Here is a 26,681-nt window from a genome sequence, read left to right as displayed (position 1 = left end):
GGTGGTAGAGGGGGCTCGTTATCTGCTGTTGCTGGTGATTAACTTCCCTGCCTGATGCTGCAGTTTGAAGTAAGTAACCAATTGTTTTTAAAAGCTGAGACAGGAGGATTTTGTGAGCGAAGGGCAAAGTTCCAGCAGCCGCTTTACTGTGAAGTTAAAGACAAATGGAGCCATTTCATCAGTATTCGAGTGGAAACTGCGCCGACATCCCATTAGATGTGGCTGCTTAGATGTAGCAAATGCAATGTCAGGATTACAGAGTCAATTTCTTTCCCTTATATTTGTTTCTAATTCTTTCTTTGTTGGAGCAAAAACCAACCCCAACTACCAACATAACTGGATAGGTCACCTGCCCCCAGAGCTAGGATTTGTATGTCTTGGTGATTGCTTCCAGCGCATTCAAACCCCTGGCTGAGGGGTAGGAAGGATGGTCTAGTAGACAAGGTACTGGACTAGGACTCAAGTCTTGGGTTCAGATCCTGCTCAGCCACAGACTGTCTGTGTGACCATGGGCAAGTCACTTAATCTATCCCGTGCCTCAGTTCTCCATCTGTAAAATGGGGATAACAGCACTGCCCTGCCTCACAGTGATGGGTGTGTGAGAGAATAAACTGGAGATAAATGAGGACAGGATCCACTAGTCAGCTCTAATCCCTTTAAAATATGCCATCTTCTCACTTCCAGACCCTCGCTGCCTGGCAGGTCCTTGTCCTCTTCCTGCTCCTGGATCTCTCCTCTGCCTCCCATGCGAGCTCTGGCCATGGCTTTGGGCCATGCCAGGTGGGGCTGTATTACTGTCCCTGTGCTGGTCACTGCAGGGCACTTGTGTCAGGGTCCCATAATGCTGGGCTGTTCAGAGGGGCCCCTCTATTGATGGTGCACTGGGCAGGCAGCTGGCCCACAGCCCCTTTGTGCCAGCTGTGTTGGTGCAAAGGGCGGTGAGCCTGGCAGAGCCAGATCCTGGGGAATTCCCCCAGTGTCGGGCAGATCCTTACACAGACAGCACAAGGGTTCCCGGCAGTCCCTGGCAGTGGTGGGGGGGCGGATGCTGGAGCCGTTCCGGAGGAACCACAGGCATGGTCGGTGAACTGCTATATAACAGCTGCTTGTGGCCATGAGCGGCCGGGTACGATAGGGCCGCCCGAGGCTCCAGAATAAGGAAGGAGCAAAGGTGGCTTGAGGCATCCTCAGGCCCTGTGCTTGTTTCAGCTCAGTCACATAGATGAATTGGGTCCCACAGCCGCCATGCTGGCATGGCCTATTCCGTTGGGAGAGCTGCTCTGGAAAGCCACCTGCAGGGGCCTGGTGACAGACCGTGCCTCCGTTTCCACTCCCTGCCGCTGCCTTGCAGGTCTCTGTGTTCACTTTCAAAGCCTCCCAGAGTTTCTGCTGCCAGCTTCATACATAAAACATCTGGCCGTTAATTGAGATTCCATTTCCCCGGCAGGGCGGTCAGAGGAACACGAGGGGGACCTTAAAAGTACCTTGTAAATCTCCAGCCGCTCAGCCTCTCAAACTGTTTACCGAGCTTTCCGAGAGCAGCTCCCCTGGTGTTCCCACTCTGCCAGGGGCTGACAGGTAGTTCAGAAGGAAGGGAAGAGCCACCCCTCCGCTCATCTCCTCCCACCGGCAATGGTCATGATTGTTCCTCCCCACAGGCTCCCATCCTGGTTCCCCCACTGCCTTTTCTGGCATTTTTATCTCCTACATGTGTTGCAATGTCACGGCTGTATGGGCTCGTGTCAGACCAAGGCCAGGCGTGGTGCGGCTGGGAACCTGACCGAGGTCACGCCAATGGTTGGGCAAGCTTTCTCAGGCGAGCTCAGGTTCTCTCTAGCCTCACTGTTGCCAGGCAGGACCTGCCGCGTGACAAATCAGGGGTTAACTTCAGCTTAGCTCCCCCCTTCCTTTGCACAGGCGATTAGAGGAAGGACTGGGGAAGGATTCATCCCTGCACCAGCTTGCACTAATTCTGGGTGTGAAGCTTGGCTCTCAGTGCTGGTTAGGGTGCTGGGGAATCAGGCCCTTTGGGATGGATGCTTAGGAGACAGATGGAGAAGAATGCACTGGGGAACGGTGGGCTGCACAGCCAGGGTCATCAGTCTGAGCTGACCCTCCGGTGAGGAGTTTTTCTCTTTATTAACATTAAGTAACAGTAGCACCTAGAAACCAAGTTCAAGGCCCCATGGCGCTTGGCTCTGTGGTAACAAATATGTGCTAGGGGCTATATGAACACCGAATAAGAGACAATCTCTGGCTGCCCCTACGGGTATGTCTACACTGCACACTAAACCCGTGCTGACTCAGGTCAGCAAGGACTCAGGACCTGAATCCTAAGACCCTGCTAGGGCAGTGGGTGAGAGCCCGAGTCCTTCTGTGACTCCGGTCCAAGCCTTGTTTTCAGTGTGGACATCTCTCAAGCTGCAGACCAGAGTCAGAAAGACTGTGGAGTGCAGTGTGGACAGCACGGCTGTGTGAGACCCAGTTCGAGTTTACGCTCTAATATATCAGACAGACAAAGGTGGGAGGGGAAAACGGGGGGGGGTGGGGGTGAAGCCATTAGCCAGTCATGCAGTAGAGCAGGGAACAGAACGCGGGTCTCCTGACTCCCAACCTGGTGGCCTGTCCACTAGACAAAACCACCTCTGCTTGTTTTCCTGCTCTTTTGCATTTATTTGTGATTACTTGGTATAGTCCTCTGCAAGGAAAAGACTTTGCTGGCCGTGGCTTGTTGTCTCTCCTGAAATGAACAGTGTTCTGTAGAATATAGAAATGTAACAGGGTTCTAAAGAAATTGCTCTAAAACCCTGTAGCATTTAATAGAGAACACGACCCTTTCTGTAGGTTGTTTCGACACACACTGTAGGACTGAATAGCAGGGCAATAATTCTTATGTTTTATAGGTTGGTTAAAAAAATGATTGACAGTCTCATTTTCTGTTACATTCTCTGTTTTAGGGCTGTTATCTTAGCGTTTTTATACTGCTTCCCATCACTGTAGGCTGAGTGCTGTGGGGTTTTTCCATGCATCCTTCACATTCTGAGTCTTTGCGGCATGTTTTCAGGGCCTCCGTCACCCATCTGGGGCTTGCTGGTTTCAGAGCTTTGTTACTGGTTAGTAGAGGGGGAAAGTGGATCTGGAGCCTGGGCTCTGAGACCCTCCCCCTTCACTGGGTTTCAGAGCCTTGGCCCCTCCCCGAGCAGGAGCAGCTACACAGCTCCTTTTAGCCCATAGCACAAACCTGAGTCAGTTGACCTGGGCTCCGCAACTTGCTGCCGAGGGGTGTGTGTGTGTTTTGTTTTGTTTTGTTTGGGGATTTTTGCAGTGTAGATACCCCGGATGTACAGTACCTTCCCTCTTAACTTGTGTAAATTTGATTTTAAACATTAACTTTAATAAAATGTTTAAATCTGTTCTCTTGGTCTTCTGGCTTGGATGTTAGCTCATACAGAACAGATCAACTAGTTCATGAGCCACATTAATTAGCTGATGCTTGTACAATACTATACAGCTGTCAGGTATTATTTTTGATTATATTCCTTGCTCGGGACAGGGCACTCACTGCTAAGGCAAAGCCAGGGTGGGTTCATGTTTGGACCCTCAGCTCTCTCAGTAGGTACCTGTCGAGGTGGGGGTGGTACAGCCCCTGAGCAGACTGCTGGCTTTAGAAGTCACTGCCCTTGATCCAAGGGCGTGCATTGTTTTTAAAGACTTCCTGTCACAGGGTAGCTCCCTATTGGGTGTTGGGAAGTGGGCGGGCACAAAAGCCCCTCCCCATCACAGGGTAGCTTGTCTCTGTGGATAGCCTGAGCCCAGTGCCCCAGACTGGAGCATGTGAGCCTAATCCAGCTAATTAAGGAGGGCTGTGTTACACCTGGGTCTATGAATGGCTGCTAGGAGGCAGCTGAGAGGAGGACTGAGATAAACAAAGCCCTGGGCTACAAAGGCCAATTCCTGTGGGGAGTCCCTGGAGCAAGGGAGGGCTTAGAGAAGCAGCCCTGGGACTGCTGCTCCAAGGCTGAGGCTCGGAAGCTGCCAGCAGCTGGAGTGTCAGAGACCCCTGGGAGGGGTGGCCCTGAAGCCTGGGGCCAGGTGCTGGCTTAAGGCTGTTCTCTGGTTGTTTGTTTAACCTTTGCTGTAAAAGAATAAACCTTCTTAACTGGGACTGAGAGTGGCAGCACGTGTCTGGAGCAGGGTTGCAATGGTGGCCAATCTCAGTGACACTTCCCTTAAACTCCCTGAGTGGGCTGGAGGTAACTTGCAGGCAATGGCTACCATGGTGAAGCTTGGGAATCGGGGAATGGGTGATGTGCTGGATCCAGGGCTTCCTCTCTGCAGCCGACATGGGGATCTGCTTGCAGGGGGAGCATCGGAACTGCCCCACCAGATCAGTGCAGGTGTCTATCTAATCCCATTTCCTGGATCTGAGAGCAGCGAACACCAGCACCTCTTGGCAAGTCCCCACCCCAGGCATGGTGCTTCAGTTAGTTTCACCAGGAGACTTGGCCCCCAAACACGGGTGGAAGAACCAGGAGGAGGGTGGAGGCGAGCATCCCAGTCACAGAAACATTGTCGGGGGAGGAGTGATCTATTTTTTTTCTGCCCCCACAATATGTCCTCTGAACCTGGAGAGTGTCTGAGGTGGGGCAGCCTGGGCCCCCTTCTCTTCTGGTCTAACTCCCTCAACACCTGGAAGTGGGGGCCTGGAGCTGGGCTGGGCAGGGAAGGGGCAGCCTGGCAGATCTGTGCCATTTTGGGCTGGTGGGAAGGCTGTCTCCCCTGGGTGGGGGCGGCTGCCGCTGCCAGCTGCACGAAAGCAGCAGCGGGATCAGGGCAGGCAGCTGCTGTGAGTACCTGGGGCTGGGGTGTGGGGATACCTTGAAGCTCCAGGTGCCCTGACTGGTCCCCTTCCTCAGTCTGCTGTGCATCTCTGGGGCCAAGGCAAATGCCTGCCCCACCAGCTGCCCCCAGCCCTGCTGCTGCCCCAGGCACTGCCCAAACCCCTTCTACGCCCTGGGCTCCTTGGCACACGCTCCCTGCCACCCATTCAAGGTGAGCATGTGCTGTGTCTGCCCCACAGGCATATGTATGTTAAACCAGCAACGCAGCCACTGGCCGCTTGTGAACGCTGAGCTGCCTCGCTGTTACTGAGCCCTGTGAGCAGCTGGTCGAGCTCCCTAGCGTTAATTACATGAGATTTAACTACAGAACGTCCGTTCGCCCTTTGCAGTACCTGCCAGAGGGGAAACAGACCCCGCTGGATCTCCTGGTCCCCTCAGGATGGGGTGGAGGTTTTTTAACTAATTATTGCACATGTTAATTGACTATTTGTGCTTGGGAGGCGTACGGTAATGAATGGCACCTGAGACTGAGGTTCTCATTTATGGGCCTGGTCCAAAGCCCAGTGAAGTCAATGGGAATCTTTCCAATTGTCTTCAATGGCCTGGGCAGAGGCAGGGCAGGTTTCCACAAGCGCCAGTCCCTGTCGATCATGTCGTCCTGTCCTGGTCTGGTGTTCTTTCCCAAGGAGGAGAAATGGCTCCGTCTCCAGACCTGGGTCAGTCCTAGGCTGCTCCTCAGCAGCAGAGATCCCCTGTCCTGGACGACTGGAGGAGTCCTGCGGTTGGGATGTGGTGAGGATGGCGTGGGGAATTTGGGGTGAGCAGGCCTGGGGAATTGCCATACCCATGGTCCCTGCCCCCTGAGAGCCTGGCTCTGGCAGAGACCAGACCCAGCCGCTTCAGAGGAAGGTGCAAGAAAAGAAAACCCCTTGTGCATCAGTATGGAATAGCCTGCCTATCAGAGGAGCTGCTTCCTAACCCCATGCTGTAGGGGTTGGATTATGCCCAGAGACATGGAAATATATCTCCTCTAAAGCATTTGCACCCTGCCTAATGTAACTCTGGGTAACAGTGTGTGGCTGCTCCTCAAATATGGCAAGAGCATACAGTAGATCCGGATGCAAATATTGCACAGGAAGGATGGTCCAGTGGTTAGGGCACTTGTCTGCAACTCAGGAGACCCATCTGGTACTCACAGTTACATTAGACAGAATACAGCATCCTGCCCATGTGAGATCATTCTCAATCCCCTGGTGCTTTGCATAAGAATTAGAGTTAACTCCAGTGTCCTATCCTCATTCCAACATGCTTCCCTTTGACCCTGCTGCAGTTTCAAGTTGTTATGAGCCCTTCTTTGCCGCTTGTCCTATAGGGACAATGTGGGCTGTTAAACAGCTGTTGTGATCTACCCCAGAAGTGGCTGCATTTCAGCAGAGGGTTCAGAGATCCTGAGTTCTGTATCAGTTTCATGGATTTGTGAGGCTTGCTCCATCCATGTTTGTAAAGTTCTTGGAGATCACCAGATGAACGGTTCCATAGAAAAGCAAAGCTTTGGCATTATTGAAATTCCATTAGCGTTAATTGCTGTTCTTTCCCTTGGGCTCTGGAATTAATTCCTTTTTTCTCCCGGACTGTCTCACAGGCTCTGAAAGGCTCCAAGAAGCTGAACCTGTCAGTTCATTCAGTTGGGCGGATCCCTGGGGGCTATGTCACCAATCACATTTACACCTGGGTGGATCCCCAGGGGCGGAGCGCATCCCCGCCCATGGGCCTGCCTCAGCACCAGAGCAGCTCCCTGCGGAAGGATGGCGAGAAGAGGAGTCACCTGCAGCTTCTGCAAGAGGGGGATGAGAAAAAGGTGAGTGTGGGGGAGAAATTCAAAGCCCTGGGGCCTCATCTCCTCTTGTCATGGAAGTTCAAGCCCCCTCCACTCTGTCATTCCATCTTCCATCAGTTCTTACGAGAACAAGGGCTGGACCTTTGCTTCTCTGGGTCCTGTGCCATTGCCCTGTACCAGGCATAGTGCAGAATGCTTCCAAGGTGTTTTGCATTCACTTTGCAGTGGTACAAATGACTACAGAAGTGGGCAGGGTGATGGAGAAGAGGACCCCCAGGTCTCTGATCCATTCCCCAAATTCACAGCTTTGTTCTCTTGACTCTCCAGGTGATGCCCAGAAAACACCTCTGTGTGATTTTTTCTGTCTAGATTTTAGTTTCAGCTCCATCTTCTAGGTCCTTGTAATGTGAGAATCGTGCAGAACTGAATGGGAATGAAGCCAGCAAGGCCCTGACAAAATATAACCAGGTTCAATAGAATGGAATAGAAAATGAGGCCCTTCTTACAGGCTTTTAGAATCAGAGGTGGTTTTGAACATCGAAGCGCCAACACCCTTCCTGAACTGGAGATAGAAACAAGGCTCTTTCAGATGCAAATAGAACTGCCAGTGGCACTTGCAGCTGGGAAGCAGTTGATCAGACCAGAACCTGTTTCTGTGACGTTTCCCTGCTGACCATTAACTCTGATGTTAATAACAAATCTGATTAATAGGAAAAAATCCACACTGGCCTCTCTTGTGGTGGTTTGGGGCATGGTTCTGCTGCTGGTTGTATAGCAAAAGGACTTATTGCTGCTTTCCTTCCATCTTGGATCCTTCTTGGGGGTTTTTCACCATTTAATTTTGGGCCAAATGCCAAAACCTTGGGGGGGCTTCAGTGGGAGTCTTGCCTGGATAAAGGCTGGAAAAGCCTGAGTAAGAACTTCAGGATTTTTCTCTCCAAATAGCGCCTCTCATCTGCTTTTCTTCTCCATCAAGGGATGTGGGTTTAGGACTCTGTGGCGAGAGGCAGGGTTATTTGGCTGACTCACATGACAGCCAGATATGGGGAGGCTCATAAACTCCCATCCAGGGTCATGGCTCTTAGAGGGAATTGGGGACAAACATAGAAGATCTAGGAAGAAGCCAAGCAAAGGCTTGTAACTTAACCATAATTCCCAGGAAGGGGTGAATTTTTGGACACAACCTTGTATGCATGGGTGTGAGTGGAGAGAGCAGGGGAGGAAGGGAAATTGACTTATTCCAAACTTCCTTTCCTCTTTCACACCTTTGTATTTTTCCGCTTTCTCTCACTTAATCCTACTTCTTCTCTCATCCTTTTTGCTCCTCTACTTCTCTTCCTCTCTCATCGAGCTCCCAGACAGAAAACATAGGAGTCAGGGCTTGGTGGGGGGAAAGTGTATCGACCCAACTTGGTTTTGCCTTCATTGTCTATCTTTTCTGGTGTAAAAAAAAAAAGTATTTAGTGGCTGAGATTTGAAATAATGCTTTGTGCTTCCATAGCGCCTTACAGATAAAGGTCTCAAAACACTTTACGAGCCGGAAACCTCATGGCTCCCCTCTGAAGGAGGTATTCTAACCACTTTGCAGATGGGGAAACAGAGGCACAGTGAGATGGAGTGGCTTGCGCAAGGACTCGCAGCAGGACAGCAACTGGTCCAACTACTGTTGACTTTAATGGCCGTTGGATCAGGCTCCTAGCAAAGCTGGGAACAGAGACAGACTATCCTGGGTCCACGCCCTCTTGAAACGAGAAATGTTTGAAAGGAAACCAATGTTGGATGCACATGTGCAGAACTAACTGGTCCCAGGGGAGTCAGATGTTTCCTCTCCATCCTTCTGAGTCTCAGGAGACGTGTAAGCCATGTCCCCCTCTAGAGCGTTAGGCCAGCGGCAGATCGATGAACCTGCTATAGCCTGGGCTAAGAAGTGGCTGACTTAGCTCAGGCAGTAGAGGCTTGCGCATTAAGATCCAGAGGTCCCAGCTTTGATCCCCATTAACACGGACCCACCCGGGGCATCGGCGTTACCCATGGAAGAAAGCTGGTGAAGCATTGCCATCTTCAGTTTGCTGGGAGTGTGGTGCTCAGACACTACAATGATGTTGAGGGACATATATGTGGCTGGACAGACATACGGATGAGTATCTTTCTATTAGATAGGACTACCTATCCAGCTACGGTATCTATCGATGTCAGTGCATGGGAGACCCATTCACTCTGTGACCCGTGGAAGCATTGTTAATTGTGGAGCAACTCTAAGGCTATGTCTACACTGCAAAGAAAAACCCACGGATATTTGTCTCATAGCCTGGGTCAACTGACTGGGGTTGTCGGACTAAAAAGAGCAGTGCGGATGTTCCAGAGCCCGGGCTGCAGCTGGAGTGAGAAGCCAGTGAGGGAGGGAGGGTCTCAGCGACCAGGCCCCAGCCCAAAGGGGAATGTCTACAGAGTTATTTTCAGCCCCACAAGCCTGAGTCAATTGACCCAGCTCTGAGACCCAGTGCTGCTTGGGCCTTGATAGGCCTCTAACCAGTCAGGCTGAGGTTTCTAACCACTCAGGCTGAGAAGAGGCACCTGTGAGCTAGCACCTCTCCGGGTGGTGGCAAAGAAAAATCTGTGAAGGGACAAGATGTTTTGCTTCACTGATGAAATAGTCAGGCTGGCCCCAAGGGAGAAGGGAGCTGTTATTTTCATATAAGGAGAAGAGAAAACCAGCCGTTGTGGAGGGAGATTGGTTTGGTCGTGTCCCTCCTCCCTGCTTTGTGTCACCTTCATGTGGATCCAAGGGGGTGGCCCTGGGTTCTTTGAAGTCGGAGCCTGGAAGTGTTTCTCATGCATGTCACTTTCCTCTTGCCTTTCCTTTCTCTTTCTTCTTCTTCCTTTTGTATGAACACAAAATGCTCAGAAGGCCGGAGCCCTCCGTGCCTGCTGTCTCTGAGCCTGGCCCGCTGCTGTGCGAGACTACAGGCTAAAAGTGCCGAAGGAAGTGGGTGGGGCTCCTTTTCCCCCAAAGCTCTCCAGCTTTTCAGTGCCTGCCTTGCAAGCCAACCCTTTCATGCTTTTTAGCACCAGTGTGCAGAGTATGGTATGTCCGTTATGCTGTCCTCTGAGCGAAGCAGAAAAATCCGCTCCTGAAGCCTCATCAGTATGTGGAGCGGAAGAAAGCCCTGGGCCATAGCATGCTTTATTTTATTCAGTGCTGCCCGGCAGGCTGATTACCGAGAGGTGCCTCGCTCTGCCAGACGGCACTATATCGATCAATAGCCACGGTTGGGAGCGAAGGGGAGTGCGACCTTACAAGAGAATTTGCGGAGGCTGTTTTGGCGTGTTTGGGGGATAATATTTGTCCTAGGGTGCACTTAAGGGATGAATTATCCAAGTCATTTTGCCCTGATTTAGCGCGCACCACAGAGCTCTCAAAACATGTCCCAGACTGCAGGACCTGATCCCGAAAGGTACTAAGCACCCGGAACTCCCATCAATTTCAACAGGAGCCACTGGCTTTCAGCTACTCCCCTTGGGATCAGGCCCTAACCCACGCTGTGCCTCTGCCTTTCATATGAATGTGGCTATCCTGCTTAGAAATGTCATTAAATGCACCATGTCCCTGGATAGCTCAGCACTGCCAGGCAGGAGTGACAGAAGCCCAGGGTGGTGTCTGATGTCTAGCCAGCTTTAAAATCCTTGGAAAGGGTTGGAGATCCCCCGCCCCGCTTCCATTTCTAATTAGCCTGGATGTCTGGGAATAAATACTCAGACGTCTTGAATGAGTGGCATTTGAAAGAGAAGAACAGTTCAGAGATCTGAATTCAGCCCTAGACCTGGGGATAGATCTGACGCAAAACAGAAGGTTAACTGGAGAGGGAGGGGGTGTAGCTAAATATAGGAATGATGCTCCTGTAGTTTTCTCTTCTTGCAAGGTTAAACTCAAGGTCCAAGCAGGCATCGCACACCTGGCGGGGTAGAAATGTTCCCAGCCAGCTTTCTTCCCTGGCACTTCTGTTCTGTGTGCCCGGCAGGAAGCTGTCTGTAGCACTGTTTAACAAGCTCATTTATCTGTAGGTGAGAGCGTTCATTATAAGGAAGGCTTGAAATGGAAACAGCTGCTATTGCGGGGGTGGGAGCATTGTAACCAATCTGGGGAGAGGCAGGAATGCGTGTGTCTGAGAGAGAGAGAGGGTGATGGGGTCAAAGGTATGGAGAAGGATGGTTTTGTGGGTGCATGTGCCCGCATTTGTGCAAATTATGTTGCAGTCAAGACAGGCGAGAAGCCCAGTTTTAGAGGAGCTGTATGAGGAGTTGAACATCTGCCCTCAACTTCCCAAAAAGAAAATATAAGTGATGGTTCGGACAAAAAACAAAAGGAAGAAAGACCGAGTGGACACTTCATTTATGAAGGATGCAAGGGGCAGGCTGCTAGTACGTACCTGATAGCAAGAATATTATGAGGGTCTGCTTAGTGATGAGAACCATTCATGTGCCACACTGCCACTGTGTGAACCAGCAATCCTGGCTTTTCATGACCTGTGGAAGGCAGAGGTCAAGGCTGCATTGCTGAAGATGGCACCCAGAAAAGCAGCAAGTCCGGACAAAGTCACAGCAGAAATGATCAAAGCCTTGAAAGAGTTTGATATATGCCGGCTCACGTGAGTCCCATGCATAGCCTGAAAAGAGGAGAAAAAGCCCAGAGCACGGAGAAAGTCCATACTGGTACCAATAGACAAACGAAAAGGTGGTGTACACAACTGTTCAAAGTACCGAGGAATTAAGTTGCTGTCCTACAGCTTGAAATGGAGAATCCTAGTTTGTTGCATTTGCCAAATAGCAGAGCCCATTTTAGGAAAGGAGTAGTTTAGGAAAGGAAAAGGGACAATAGACGGCACGTTCATTGCTAGATAGTTGGTGGCAAATGGGAGGGGAACACTGAGTACAGTCGCTGTTTTCCTGAACGTGGAGAAAGCCTTAGACAAAGTACATAGGTGACTGCTAGTGTCCCTGCGATGATTCTGTGGGGCTCTGGAGGACCTTGTCCAGATGGTGATGGGTTTGTAGGGCAGTTCCATGGCAAAGGTGCAGATGCCCTTTGGGGTAACAGCGGGTTTTGTGGTGAAGGTTTGTCTCCACCAGGGATCAGCACTTAGTCCATTACTATTCAGAATTGTGATGGACTGCATAAGTAAGCAAATACAAATAGAAAATGGTATGAAGTTGATCTATGCAGACAATATTGAGCGGACCACTGATAGTGAGGAAGAATTGGTCCAGGCAATTGATATCTGGAACAGGGAACTAAATGAAGGCCTCAAAAGGAGTAAAGAAAGACTGAAGTCATATGGGTGACTTATGCAAAACCAAGACAGATGAATATCAGCATTGAGGGCTGGCGCCTAAATCAGTTCTCTGCATTTCAGAACCTTGTGGGCTGGTTAGTCGCAAATGGAGACGTTATCATAGAATTGATAGAAGCAAGGCTTCTGAATGTAGGGGAAGTCTGGGTCAAGATAAGTGTAGTGATTTATTATAAGTAGATGCCCAGACTTCTTAAGGGGCACTGGACAAAACCATGGCAAGACTAGTGCTTCTGTATAGATCAGAGGCTTGAGTGACCAAAGAGAGCCACTTGAGAAGACCTCAAGTTATTGAAATGAGATGTTGGAGGGCAGTGAGAGGGTTGACTTTGCTGGACCATATGTGGAATAATGTCACCAGGAGTGAGATCAAGATCTGCAGGAGAGAGAAGTTGCAAGAGAGGAAGTTGAGGTGGCATGGGCATGTATGAAGAATGGAAGAAGGACAGCCTGCTAAGGAAGCAATTGAGACTAGAGTTTGTGGACAAAGAAAAAGAAAGCCAAGAAAATGGTGGATAGATGGAAGGATGGAGTGAATATGCAACGAGTGCTGGACTGGGAAGCCTGGAAAAGACTGATCTGGAGACCTGACCTCAGCTAGCTGGGAAAAAGGGGGAGAAGAAGAAGAACCTGTAAGCCTTGATATGCCCCATAGGCCAGATCTTCTAAAGAGCTCAGCCCATCAGGTGCACGTTGGGTGCAGAACTCTTCTGAAGATTTGGCTCCTGGTCCTTCTAGCAATGGTCTCTTTGATGAGGGCTGCTTTGGCTGCACTAGGTCATTGTTTTCTCAGGGCTGTCTTGTCCCCTTTGCTGCATGGTACAGGGATCTGGATTCACGTTTTCTAACTCCAGATCATACGCATCATCTTGAGCGGATGGCTAAACGTTCCCAGCAAGATCTTGCCTTCGCAGAAGTCACCCTGACCACACACTATCAGCATCTCACGTGGCAAGAAATCATGGACCTAGCAGTTAAACAAAGCTCTACCCCAATGGTCAGGCTGTCTTGCAGTGGCTTAAGAACATAAGTACCAACCTCAGGGCAGACTGTGAGAAGCAGGGCACAAACCCCAAATTGGTTGTGAGTTCTGTTAGATTTCACCAACCAAGTATCCAGTGTGAACTTCTTAGGCGCTATAAGATGGAGTCAGTCAGTCTCCTTGGGTACTCTGATCTCTCGTCACCTCGGGAAGCTGCCTTTGTGATAGATGGTCCCTTACTTGAAAAATCACAATACTATTCAAGTTACTCCCAATGCAAAAGGACCAGTCACTTACCCCAGGTCAATTGCACCTTAGATCTCACACCAACCACAGTGTTTGTAGTTTATTATAAGAGTGGCTATCTATCTAAAGATTTATTAACTAGGAAAAGGAAATCAGAATTTATTTACAAGGTTAAAGCAGGTAAACACACACAGAGATGAGTTAGTCATAAGTTTCAAAAGGTAATAGAAATTTCTATAATAAGCAAGCTCTGCACAGGGGATCTTTTGTTATGCTTAGTCGTCCTTGCCCACTCAATGTCCTAGCAGCATGAAAGATACAGCTCCTTCTTGTTCGGGCTTTTTATTATTTTTTGCTTCTGCTTTGAGCTGCAAATTCAGCTGTTCGGTGGCGGAGGGGAATTGGTTTCCCAATGAGAAATCAAACGTTTGAAAGGAAAGCAGGCATTTTCCACAAAAAATCTTTCCACTGACTTTTTTTTTTTACAAGTCCAAATAATAATGTCCAAAGCACTAATGCTGACAATAGTGTTATTACTAGAGGCAATCAAGTGTGCAGAATTTTAGTTAGATTAATTTTTTATTTTTTTTCGGTTCTTCCTTTCACCTGTTTTTCTCAGATCTGAATTTTGCCCATCCAAATGTACGGTGCATTCGATTAAATACAAAGTGGATGGGCCTGATCCTCTGCTCCTGTATGCTGGTGTAAATCAGTAATAACCCTGTTAAAGTCAGTAGAGTTATCCTGGTATGAATGGGACCTTATCTGTCTTTTAAAACTTTATTTGTATTGTATTCTAGCAGTAATGTCACCAAGATAACATCAGGAATATGAAACTTTTAAAAATTGGAACACAGTCACATGTAGAATTGATCTAGTATGGAATAAGTCCTGCCTGAAAATGCTTTTCTAAAAGATATTGAATCCATCTCCAGGTAACTGTATAAACCAACCAAAAAAAATCTCACCAGTATCGACCTAAGACTTATTCCTTACTAAAGATGTTGTTATGGCATTTTCATTGTCTCCATCCTTGCTTGGGAGAAGAGGAAAGTTGCCATGTTGATCCTGCAAACACCAAGAGCTTGTCTAAGCATACAGTGCTGCAGCATGTCTGGAGAAGATGCCCTATGCTGGGGTGGGCAAACTACAGCCCGTGGGCCGAATCAAGCTGGCCTGCGAGCTCCCGCTGGGGAGCAGGGTCCGGGGCTCGGGCCTGCTCCAGCGCTCCACGTGGGGTGCTGCATCAGGGGCCGCACCACGCAGCTCCTAGAAGCAGCCGCATGGTCCCACTCTGAGGGTCGGGGGTTGCTCCATGCGTAGGAGCCGGAGAAGGGACATGCCACTGCTTCTGGGACCCGCTTGAGGTAAGCGCCACTCGGAGCCTGCACCCCTGAGCCTCTCCCCATGCCCCAACCCCCTGCTCCAGCCCTGATTTCCCCTCCCGCTCTCCAAACCCCTCGATCTCAGCATGGAGCACCCTCCTGCACCCCAAACCTCTCACCCCCAGCCCCACCCCAGAGCCCGCACCCTTGCCCCAGCCCTGATCCCCCTCCCGCCCTCCAAACTCGGTCCCAGCCCAGAGCACCCTTCTACACCCCAAACTCCTCATCCCCAGCCCGCACCCCCAACCAGAGCCTGTTCCCTCTCCCACACCCCAACCCCAAATTTGTCAGGATTCATGGCCTGCTATGTCATTTCTATTCCCTGATGTGCCCCTCAGGCCAAAAAGCTTGCCCACCCCTGCCCTATGCTGATGGGAGAGAGCTCTCCCGGCGGCATAATAAAACCACTTCTGTGAGAGGTGGTAGCAATGTCCGCAGGAGAAGCTCTCTTGGCCTCATGGTGCTGTCCCCACTGGTGCTTACGCCAGTGTAGCGTATGTCACTCGGGGGTGGCTTATTCACACGCCAGGCAACACAAATTATGCCACCATAAACTGTTGTGCAGACATAGCCTTAGATATACTTACTTTTACACATGGGAGTAGCCCCACTGAACTCAATGGGGGCTTCTCATGCATGTACCGTTAAGGGCCTGTTAGGCGCCTGCATCTGTCTATTTTGTTGCAATGATGATTGTACAATTCAAAACGATTCTGTGTCCCTGTAATATCAAGCCATAATGTAGTTTGTCACTCAGAGCCATAGCCCTCCGAGCTGGGGGACCAGAGCATTTTGCTGGGCCAAACGCTGCAACCTTATGCGCCTGGTCTCAATGCCACTCACTCAGATTTGGAGGGGGTGGGTGTTAGGGCTCATCAGCTTGGGGGGGTTCAGGCTGCTGATGCGGGGGCACCAGAAAGGGGAAGAGGAGGGTCAGGCAGAGGTAAATCTGTGCCCTCACTTTAAATGGCAGCTGTGTAGGCCCTAAACTAACTTAATAGTTAGCCGCAGAGCTGGCTGGAAAATGGGCGGGGGGGAGAAGGATGTAGCATAAATTTCATCAAACTATTTCCTTTTGTGTCAAAATCTGGATGAAAATGTTAATAAATCTTTGACCTGCTCTATTTATCTTAGTGGAAGTGTTTTGTATTTGATACAGGGTACAGAGTTTAAACTTCTCTGATGGTTACCGATAACACATCTGACACACCTTTCCACCGTAAGAGTGACACAACACTGACACCTCCTCCTATCACAACCAAAAAGAGGAAATTAATAAAAATCTTAAAACCTACCCCAACAAGCGTTTGGACCCCCATAAGGGAAAAGTGCAAGAGACTCCATGAATTCCCCTCACAAGGGCCTCTGTTATTTCTGTTAATTTTACATGGAATACACTCAGCTCCTTGGGTGGCTATTATAAAACCTGAAGATAGATCAAACCAATTCTGCCCAACTGCCCCAAATCGTGTGAGTGGAACTAAAATGAAAGCTGATGCAAATAATTCAGGGACAGATTTTTGTTCCCTGCCCGCTGTATGCCATTCCAGCAGTGCATAGGGGCCGACAGCATGTTGCAAAGGGTCCCTGGCTAGCTGCAGTTCAGAGGATGTGCTGGGGGTGGGAGTGAGACAGGGGAGTGTCTGTAGCACTCATGACTATGGAGACTTTTGTACTACTTCAAACTGCAGGTCATGCCCAGGAAGGCTGCTATAAATTAGAGCACCCCTGGGGCTGCTCTAATTTATGCAGAGCTGTTTTGGCTCCTGAAGCAGTCCAGAATCTGAAGAAAGCAGAAGGAATGCTGGAACAATTTGTACAGTGGGGGTGCTGAGAGCCATTGAACCAAACTATAAACCCTTTCTATGATGAAAAGCACTTAAAGCCGGTGGGTGTGCAGCACCCCCAGTTCAAGTACCTATGGAAGGCAGGTGATCGACAGACTGGTCCGTCTGTGAAGAACCTTAACCTTTTTTGCTCCTTAAGGGGTCTGATCCAGCTCCCATATAACTCAGTGGCAAAAGTCCCATTTATTTCAATGGTGAAGGATCAAGCCCTAAGAAGTGAGAGGTTCCTGCATAAAATCTGCACCTTTTCTGGCAAAGCTTCTGACTTCTTATCTCAAAGCCAGTAGCTTTTATCCCAGTATTTCATTCTTCATTTAGTACAATAAGTACTAAAGTGTAATAAGCCTGTCTCCATGTTCAGGTCCTGGAGTGTACTCTCGGCCCTCCTCCTTTCTGCCTGGCTACTGACCCCAAATCAGAAAAGAAATAGATCTCCTCCTTTATACACTCAGTTCCTTTTCATTTCTTGGCTACAGCATGGATCTGCCTGTTGTCAAGAAGTCAGGCCCTCTAAATGTGATTGTTTTCTTTTGTCCCTTGCTGCCAGTTGATGTTCTCCTTGGCAGCCTGCAGCTTAATATAAATTGGGTCTTCTTCAGTGTTTATCTGAGAGCCTTCGGTATTAGTTGATTAAGAAATGCAATTAAGTTCTTGCCATCCCAGTGTTCTGTGGCTGCCAGCAGCTGTGTATTTTTAAGCAGTGCTTGGGTTTTTTACCCAGTAGTTCAGGCTCATGATGTTGGGGGGGGCTTTTTACTCTTTAGTTGCCAGCGGCCTGAGTTTAGTTATTTTCACTCATTGATCCTTAAGGCACCAGTTCAGCAAGGTACTTAAGCAGGTGCCGAACTTTAAGCACAGGAAATGTGTGGTTGATTACATTAACCTTTCTTTGACCTTGTCTTCTCTAAATGCATGGCAGCATGTATATTAAAAACAACCCCTCCCCCCGCCAAAAAATCCAGCACCCTATCAAAATGGCAGCAGGTACTTCAGGCACCCAAGGTTTCCTATCAATGTGTGACTAGCTGGGAGGTACCCACCAGTCACAGACCATGGAGATTTGTCACCACCTTCAGTTGTTTGCTGGTATTGTTATGAGGCTATTCTTTTTCCTGCACCATTGTTTCACTCTGGGCTGCATTGTTCTAGCTCTTGGAGCACTCTGAATCTTCTGGGAAAGGGGCGGGGGGCGGGGGGGTTGTCTTAGTGCATGTTTAAAACAAATTTAAAAAATTAACTCCACCAAAAAAAGAAACTCCACTGGATCCACTTCTCCTCCAGGGGAGAGGGTGAGCAAGTACGCACATAGCAGATGTTAGTCTTGTTGCTTAATGGACTGTTGGAAAGCACTCGGATACTATGGGATGAACTCTATATACCCACATCTATGGAACAGTATGGAATTGACTTATCTGTAACAATGCCAAGTTAGTTTTGTTTTTCGTTTTCCCACTCTGTGTCTCTTCCAAAGTTGGAGGAGATTTGAAAAGTTAGTGAGGAATAAGAAGAAAGAAAAGAGAGAGGAAAAACGTATGTGGGAAAGGGAACTCTAAATAGAATTAGTTTTATTGAAATCACTGGCCAATAAATAAATAAAGGGGAAAGAAGGAAAAGGATGGGGAAAAAATCAGATATTTTTCAGTTTTTGAAAACAACACCCAACGAAATTCAATTCAAAACAAGCTAAACAGAAAAAAAAATCTCCCATCAAAAATTAGTTTTTGGTCCCAAACAGCATTTTTTCCACCAAGCCAAAATCCCATTTTTGACAAGAAAAAATTTTGGTTGCAAATTGTTGTCCAGCTCTAGTGTCTAGCATGGAGAGCAGAGGGCCTGATACAAGTCTTTCATGACTATGTAACCCTAGAATTGATTTCAGTACCTTGTGCCCCTAAAAGCAATGAAGGGGTTAAACACCAATTAATGTAAACGTTTTGGAGGCATGGATAAGAAGAGGCCCTAGCTAGCTAGTTTCTTGTATGTATGACTATCTAGCCTTCACAGCTGTAGCCATTCCAAGGAACGCAGATAGCATGAATGAATTGGCTGCAGTGACTAGGAAGCCTTCCTCTCATTCTTTCTCATCCACCCTGATAAGGCTAATGATGTCCATATTAGAGTGTGAAGTCAGCTTAGCAGCCTTCTCCCCTCTCTTTCTACAAGCCAGCAGTAATAAAAGGGAACAACAGGTGAGGAACTACAAGACTGGGGTGGATATGGAGCAGTCTCTGCAGAGTCCACTAATATGCACCGAGTCATTATCCGATTGGCTGCTGGCCGTCCCGTAAAAACTTGAATGGGTGACAATGGGACATTAGCAGGCCTGCAAAGTAGCTATAAAATCAGGTTATAAAAATGAGAACTGCCTTTGGATCCAGCTCATAAAATGCAATGAATTTGGAATTGGAATTTTGCCCTGCTGCTAAGACACCAATTGACAGTTCACGGTGACGCTGGCAGATCAGGTGCCAGCTCATGCCAAGGCCCCTAGGCCTCACCGAACACTGACTAATGCACAGCTGGAAACGTCTGACTCACCTGTGTGTTAGCACGGTTAAAACAGCTGTTAAGTTTATAAGAGTGTGTTTAGTGTTTGGACTTTAATGCAGGCAGCAACTCACAAGCATTTCATAATCTCACTCATAATATCTGCATCCCATGTTATAAAGCAAGATTTAAGTATTTGCTTTGTAACCATAAAAGTCTTTGCTATGAAACTGGAAATTCACACAGTCAGGGGAGAAGCATTACCAAATGTGAAATACTAATTTACCACAAGAGGTGTCATCTCCTGCCCAACAAAAGAAGGCCTACAGACACCAGGCAAACCATTGTGGAACATCAGGGGACAAAATACTTTGTTGATTGTTTTCCTCACATCCATGAAGAAGGCACATGCACAAATGCTTGTCCCATCACCGCTTCAACTCTGGGGGAAGGGAATAAAACTCGCAGACGGTACTGGATTGCTGTGCCACTTGGAATTTGGAGAGGGCAATATTTCTAAGCATAAGCAAGTGATCCCCAAGCGGCTTAGCCTGAGTTAGCCCTACAGGACATACAGAGCTGACACATTACAGCAGCTTCTGTTACTTTTTGGAACTTAAGAGGGTAACTAATTTGTGTGCATCTGTTTACCTGCTTTAACCTTGTAAATACATCTATTGCCTTTTCTTAGCTAGTTTCTTGTATCTAAGGATTTATTAACTAAGTCCTTGTCTTATCTCCTTGGGCTGGGATTTTCAAAAGAGCCTGTGGGAGCTGGGGGCTCAAACACTATGGTGAAGAGTGTGGTATAAGAACATATATAGACTGGAATCACTTGTGTTCCTAACTCCCTTAGGCTTTTTAGAAAATCCCAGCCTTCATTGATTTATCTTAGGAGTGAGCCACCCCTTTAGGCAGAGGGAGGGTCCTAAAGACCCTGGAGCTGAATTGCCATTGGTGAATGGGAGGAAAAATGTGGGTTGGACTGGAGAGCGTGTGAGAGATGGGGAATTTGATTATGTAACTTTAGCAAACAAATATATAACTAACAAGACAAGCGCCTAATCCTCCCCTCGATCACTTAGGGCCTGATCCAAAGCCCACTAAAGTCAATGGACAGACTCTCATTGTCCTCAGCAAGCTGCGGATCAGGCGCTTAGTTTGCCTGTCACAGTGTAGCATTTCCCAAGTTTCCCATGGCCACCGATGTCTACAGAGCCCTTGCTGGTTCTCCTCTATGAGCTATCTGGTCACGGCAGGCCAAATCTTCACAAGAGCTCAGTGCCCAGTGGGCTGAGCCATCTTGCAAATCTGGCCCTGTACCAGGGCGGTTTGCCCCTTAAGGGCTAGAGTCCTGGGGCCAGCCAACTCTGATCACTAAGGTGGTACAGCTGAACAGGGAACACCTGCTTCCCTATAAAGTGCTGGGGGGATGCTCAGCGAGAGCAGAGTTTGCTGGGAGTGAGCAGCCTTGTCCAGCCGAGAGAGCTGGGGCTAAGACTACAGGCAAAGAAGGCCTGGAAGGAGCCTTTCCAAGATGGTAAATGCATGGAGTTGAGGAGACTTTACTACACTGGGTCTTCCTTTCCTTTCCAGCTGCCAAATTGCACTGGAAACCCTTGGAAATGCATGAACTACTTTCCTAACGTTGCTTTCCCATGTAAATAGTTGCCCCAGGGATGTTCTATCGTTGCAGATGGGAGAAGGTGGTGCTCTGTGGTCATGAATGTGTAGGTGGGGGAAGGTGGTCCATGCCATCACAAATAGGAGGAGAGGATGCCCAGTCTATTATGATGTGGTCCATGCTACAAGAAGGTTTTGAGAAACTCTGTTCAAAGCCTTCCCCCTCCCTCTTCTGCCTTAGGTCAATACCAGGACACCCCGAACAGGGTGGTCGTGACTAGAGCTGGTCAGGAATTTTTTTTTTTTTTATGAACTGTTTTATTGCTGAAAAATGCCAACTCATCTAAATTGAAACAGGGAATCTCCTGACTCAAAAACTGTTTGGAGACCATTCTGAAATTGTCAAATGTCCCCATTTTGACATTTTTGAACTGGAGAGTTTGGGTTTTTCTGGTCATGCGGCCTATTGTGTTTTAAAATTTCACCAAATTTAGACTAAAAAGATCTAAAAATAGGAAAAAAAGTTGAAATGGAAACATTTTGAAATTATCAAAACAAAACACTTTGACCTGAACTAATTTTTCCTCCCACAATTTGTCAGTTGCCAAAAATTTTCGAGATTTTGACTTTTCATCCCGATTTGGGGTGGGAAAAATGTTTGAAATCTTAAATTCTCCCAGGACAGGAAGCGATTCTCTCCTGACATCTGACTGCCATTCCTGAGTTCAGAACCTGAGTTCAGAAGGGGGGACGGATAGCTCAGTGGTTTGAGCATTGGCCTGCTAAACCCAGGGTTGTGAGTTTAATCCTTGAGGGGGCCATTTAGGTATCTGTGGCAAAAATTGGGGATTGGTCCTGCTTTGAGCAGGGGGTTAGACTAGATGACCTCCTGAGGTCCCTTCCAACCCTGATATTCTATGATTCTATAACCTCTGTCTTGGATTGTTTGCTTTCAGGGGAAGGGATGGTGTCTGGAAAGTATCCAGCGCTCTGCAGACACTGGTGCTACCTAAACAATGACCAGAATTCCACACTGCTCTCCCGTCCTCTGGCCTTGTCTACCTTACAGGTGCTTTGCCAGCATAGCCCCCAGTGCAGACACTGCATATACCATCGGAAGGAGTTTTTCTGCCCACATAGTGACGCTGCTTCCCAGAATGACGTATGCTATGCTGACTGACACACTCTTTTATCACTATAACTGCATGTACACTGGGGGGTTTGCCAGCATAGCCAGGTCGGGTAGGGACTGTGGTTTTCTCACACCCCTGACTGACACATCTATGTCAACAAACTTTTGTAGCGGGGACCTGGCCTCCTGTCTTCTACTAAACCCAATCTTCCTACCGCCCTTAGGGCTTGTCCATATGGGAACAAAATACTCTGGAAACTAAATGATTTAATTACAGGTTTCAGAGTAACAGCCGTGTTAGTCTGTATTCGCAAAGAGAAAAGGAGTACTTGTGGCACCTTAGAGACTAACCAATTTATTTGAGCATGAGCTTTCGTGAGCTACAGCTCACTTCATCAGATGCATACCGTGGAAACTGCAGCAGACTTTATATATACACAGAGAATATGAAACAATACCTCCTCCCACCCCACTGTCCTGCTGGGAGGAGGTATTGTTTCATATTCTCTGTGTATATATAAAGTCTGCTGCAGTTTCCACGGTATGCATCTGATGAAGTGAGCTGTAGCTCACGAAAGCTCATGCTCAAATAAATTGGTTAGTCTCTAAGGTGCCACAAGTACTCCTTTTCTCTAAATGATTTAAGGCCACTTTCATTCTGAATGAGGGTATCCATACAAGGGTTTGATGTGGCTTTACTAATCCATTTTAAATTCACCACTTTAGTTAATTCAGATTAACTTTCCTGATTGTCCCCATGTAGACAAACTTTTAGAGCAGAATGTTCGGGGGAAAAATTAAGGGTGACTATCTGAGAGGCTATGGGAAAATAGGGTATAACTGTAAACTCTGTAAAAGCAGCTCCACGGTCTAGAGTGTCAGCCTATGGCAGGGGGGAAATGTCAGCCCTACGTTTGCCTGATAATGATGCTGCCAGATGTCTGTGGAAAGTAATTAACACCTGTCTGTTGCGGCATGTGTGCCAGCTGTCCCTGGGCAGGGTGGAGTCCATGTTTGTATTATTCATTAGTGATAACACACACATGTCCGGGGGATCCTGAAGCCCTGGCTTGTTCTTGAGCAAACACAGAGTTAACTCCCGGGCAATGTCTCTCATGGGTGTACACAGTAGAGTACCATAACCAGACCAGGGCCCAGAAGGAATACAGCACCTGTGAGCCAGATTTTAAAAGCTCAGCACACCAGGTACCTGCTGGCTCTTTGGACAGTCTGGCTCTAACTGTGGGTACTGAGCCTTTGGAAAATCTGGCTCAGAGGTCTTGTGAAAATCTGGCCCTATAAGAATGCCTGATGGACTTGAAATACATTGAGGGGGCTTAAGTTGGGCACCCAAAATTGCCAGGGGAGGGAGGTCTGTGGGAGAGCTGGCAATAGACCCCCAACCCCCATCTCAGTGTCCTGTAATTTAGAAACAAGAGCATTGCTTGCACCTTTTGAAATCAGTGGGAACTTTGCCTAAGTGAGGATTGGGGAGCTGATTTTCCTCTCCTCCTACCCCAATCCCCTTTCCTTAGTAAAATAATTGTAGTTGCCCTCATGGTTCCAGGAGTAGCAGCAGCAGATTGCTACCGTTAGCTCCCCCTGTATTTCTGAGCAGGCTTTCTAATTCCCCTCCCTAATATGCAGGACAGACATTTGTATGGGAGAAAGGAAGAGATTACTGGCTGCATAATTCATCTCTGCCTTGAAGCCATGGCCTTTGCTTTCATAGAATCTCAGCGTTGGAAGGGACCTCATCTAGTCCAACTCCCTGCTCAAAGCAGGACCAATCCCCAGTTTTTGCCCCAGATCCCTAAATGGCCCCCTCAAGGATTGAGATCACAACCTGTGGTTTAGCAGGCTAATGCTCAAACCACTGAGCTATCCCTCCCCCCTTGCAGATCAGTACTTGTTTCACTAACAGTGGCTTGGGATGTTGCAGGGAGCTCTGACCCAAAGGCCTTCCCCACCCTTCTGAGGACCTCTTTTCATCCTGCTGTTCCTTTATTGTGTCATTCTGGAAGAAGAGGTCACCTGGAGCAGCTTTGTAGCTACTGCTTCTGTCTGACTCCTAGGTTATGTGCTGGCATAAAGGGGAGAGAGAACTCTCAGTCTAGTTCATAACCCGTATAAAAGCGTGTCACTCATTTGTAATCTCATGTTTATATAAGAACATGGGCAGTGGGACAGATCCTCTGCTGTTGTGAATTGGCCCAGTTCCGTCAAAGTCAGTGGAGTTACACAGATTTCTGCCAGCTGAGGCTCCGGCTCAGAAAGCGTATCTAGAACAAGCAAAATGTGAGAGCTAGGACTCTTGGGTTCTCTTCCCAGTTTTATCCCTGACTCTGTGTGTAACTTGGACAAGTTACACTATTTCTTTCACAGTAGCAGCCGTGTTAGTCTGTATTCGCAAAAAGAAAAGGAGGACTTGTGGCACCTTAGAGACTAACAAATTTATTTGACCATAAGCTTTCGTGAACTACAGCTCACTTCAAACTTGAAGTATTTTCCACTGAATGCATCTGATTAAGTGAGCTGTAGCTCACGAAAGCTTATGCTCAAATAAATTTGTTAGTTTCTAAGGTGCCACAAGTACTCCTTTTCTTTTTACTCTTTCTTTGTGTCTCAGCTTTCCCCTTTATACACTGAGGGTAACAATAATCATTGCCTACCTCACAGGGTGGTTAATTAATAAGTGTCAAGTGCTGTGAGAGCTTTGAAGGCGAGGTTATATAGTGCTGTATGTTGAGTGTGGTTATTTCCCATCATTTATTAGTTAGTAGGGTGTTGTGGGGGTTTTGGAACGGGGAGACAAAGGCTGTTTGAACCAGCCTTGGGTGTGTGTCAAGAATTTGTATTTCGATAGCCCCAATCGAGGAGGTTCTCCCTTGCCCTAAGGCGTTGCACAAACACACAGTTAGAGACAGGCCCTGATCCAAAGAGCTCAAACGCAATAGAAAAGTCAGAATCACTCTCCTTGGTTTACAAGTCAGGAACTGAAGCACCGAGAGATTAAATTACTTGCCCAGGGTTTTTGTAGCAAAGCTGGGAATTGAACCCACATCTCCTGAGTTCTAGACAAGGGCCTACATCTCTCTGTTTTTGCTTTTTTTGTTTACTTGATCCCTCAGTCTCCTCCCCCACAAAACACATGCCGCCTCTCTTGATCTCTTCCCCGCTCTTTCCTTGAGTCACTTTCTCAGGAGCTACCTCCATGATGGTGTTACCCTTTGGATGCAGCACGTCTGCATTTCTTTCCCTATTTACTCCGAACCCCGCAATGTTTACATCGTGGTCCCTAAGTTCTGAACTCTTTCCCAGTGTGGAGCAGGTATCCATGTAAATCCTGCTTTCCCCCATTTTGAAAATCTACTCAGAGGTCTCCAGAGAGCCTGCCTCTGCCTTTCTGCATAACTTGGGTCCCAGGCCATGCAGACTGGACTGATCCTCATCCCATGCAGAGCTCCTGTCAAGTCCAGGGCTTTTTAGATTCTTCAGGGCTAGCTTTCGCCCTGATCTCCCCTGTACCCTCACCAGGGCAAATCGTACCCTGCCTGTGGTATAGCAAAAGCGCATGCCGGATGTAAAACAGCTCCTTGAGGTGTCTGAGTAGCAGAGAGGCACTCCTGTTTCAGGTACTCCTCCAACAGTGTCTCACTGCATTTGCACATCTTCCTTCTCTGCTTCTGTGGGCTGCGTTAGGAGGGACGGTCACAGCCATGTGCCCCTTTGTGTGCGTGGTGATGTGTGTCCGGCAAGACCTAGATCTGAGCTGTCAAAGGGTGCATAGTCTCTCCAGGGGAAGTTTGGGAAAGTATAACAGCTGCTCGGTTTGAGCCCTGGTGGCGTTTGATTTTAAACCCATTGTGCTGGGTGCTGTACAAACAGTGAACAAAAAGACAGACTTACCGGCAAATAGCTTCTAGTCAGCACTATCTTCTGTTTCCCTTGTTGCTGTAATTTGCTCCGGGTTAGACTTTTGTACTCCAGTCTTACCTCTTGTGTCTTAACCAATCACTATGTCTCCCCTTCTCGGGTAGCAGTCAGGCCTGTTTCCACTCCTGTTTGATTTGGCCTAAGAGCCTCTGGCAATAAAAATTAGAGTGTTAATAGATAAAATAGAGCTCTGAGAGACAAAAATATGCCTCTATGCTGATTTACCTTTATTCATCAACAAACCCCTTCAGGCCATCCCCTACAGATTCTACAAACTATTGAATTGGTTGGGGAAATCGCAGGGTATCAATGGCTTGGCACATGTCAGAGGTGCTCAGTGTCTCTAGATGGGTACATGTTGCCACCTCTTGGGTAACACTTTTTGCTGGCAGCAGGTGCAAGTCAGGTATTTGGGAGTCCTCTTTCCTAGGAACATAAAAGAAATAGGCAAAATGCATCTCAATCCTTTTATCACACAGCTGGTTTTGGATTTACACAGACAGCGGGCCCTCCCCCTATCGCTTCGGATTGAGTTAGTATAGTAAAGATGAATGTCCTCTTCAAACTTCTATTTGTTCTTAGCTCCCTGATGGTTCATATTTCCCGTGTGGTTTTTTTTTTTTTTTCCAGAATGAACAGCATTTTAAAGGCTGTGGGGCATGTGGGCTTGTTGCCAGATTATCCTTTGACCAAATGAAGCTGCCTTTTCAATCCAAAGGCTGTGGTCTGCCCAATCTTGGCCTTTACTGTCTAGCCTCAATTTTGAGCCAACTGATAAGTGGCTGACCCTCTGACTCCCAGGGCCCCAGCCTGGCTGTGCATGGAAGAGAAATTGTAGCCCCGCTCCCACTAGCACAGGGGTGGGCAAACTTTTTGGCCCAAGGGCCACATCAGGGTTGCAAAACTATATGGAGGGCTGGGTAGGGAAGGCTGTGCCTCCCCAAACAGCCTGGCCCCTGCCCTCTATCTGCCCCCTCCCACTTCCTGCTCTGGACTCCATAATGACTTTTCGGATCC

The 26,681-nt window shown here is 48.1% G+C and overlaps 1 protein-coding gene across 1 annotated transcript in view; it reads left to right on the top strand.

Moving 5' to 3' along the window:
* Window positions 1-26,681, top strand: part of WHRN (whirlin) — a 107,112-nt gene that overhangs the window by 20,657 nt on the left and 59,774 nt on the right. The window contains exon 2 of the mRNA XM_077836017.1: window positions 6,484-6,699. Coding sequence (XP_077692143.1) covers window positions 6,484-6,699 — 216 coding nt within the window. The remainder of the gene's footprint in view (window positions 1-6,483; window positions 6,700-26,681) is intronic.

This window comes from Eretmochelys imbricata, chromosome 16, assembly GCF_965152235.1.
Source record: "Eretmochelys imbricata isolate rEreImb1 chromosome 16, rEreImb1.hap1, whole genome shotgun sequence".
NCBI lineage: Eukaryota > Metazoa > Chordata > Testudines > Cheloniidae > Eretmochelys > Eretmochelys imbricata.
This window is presented reverse-complemented; position numbering and strand designations above follow the sequence as displayed.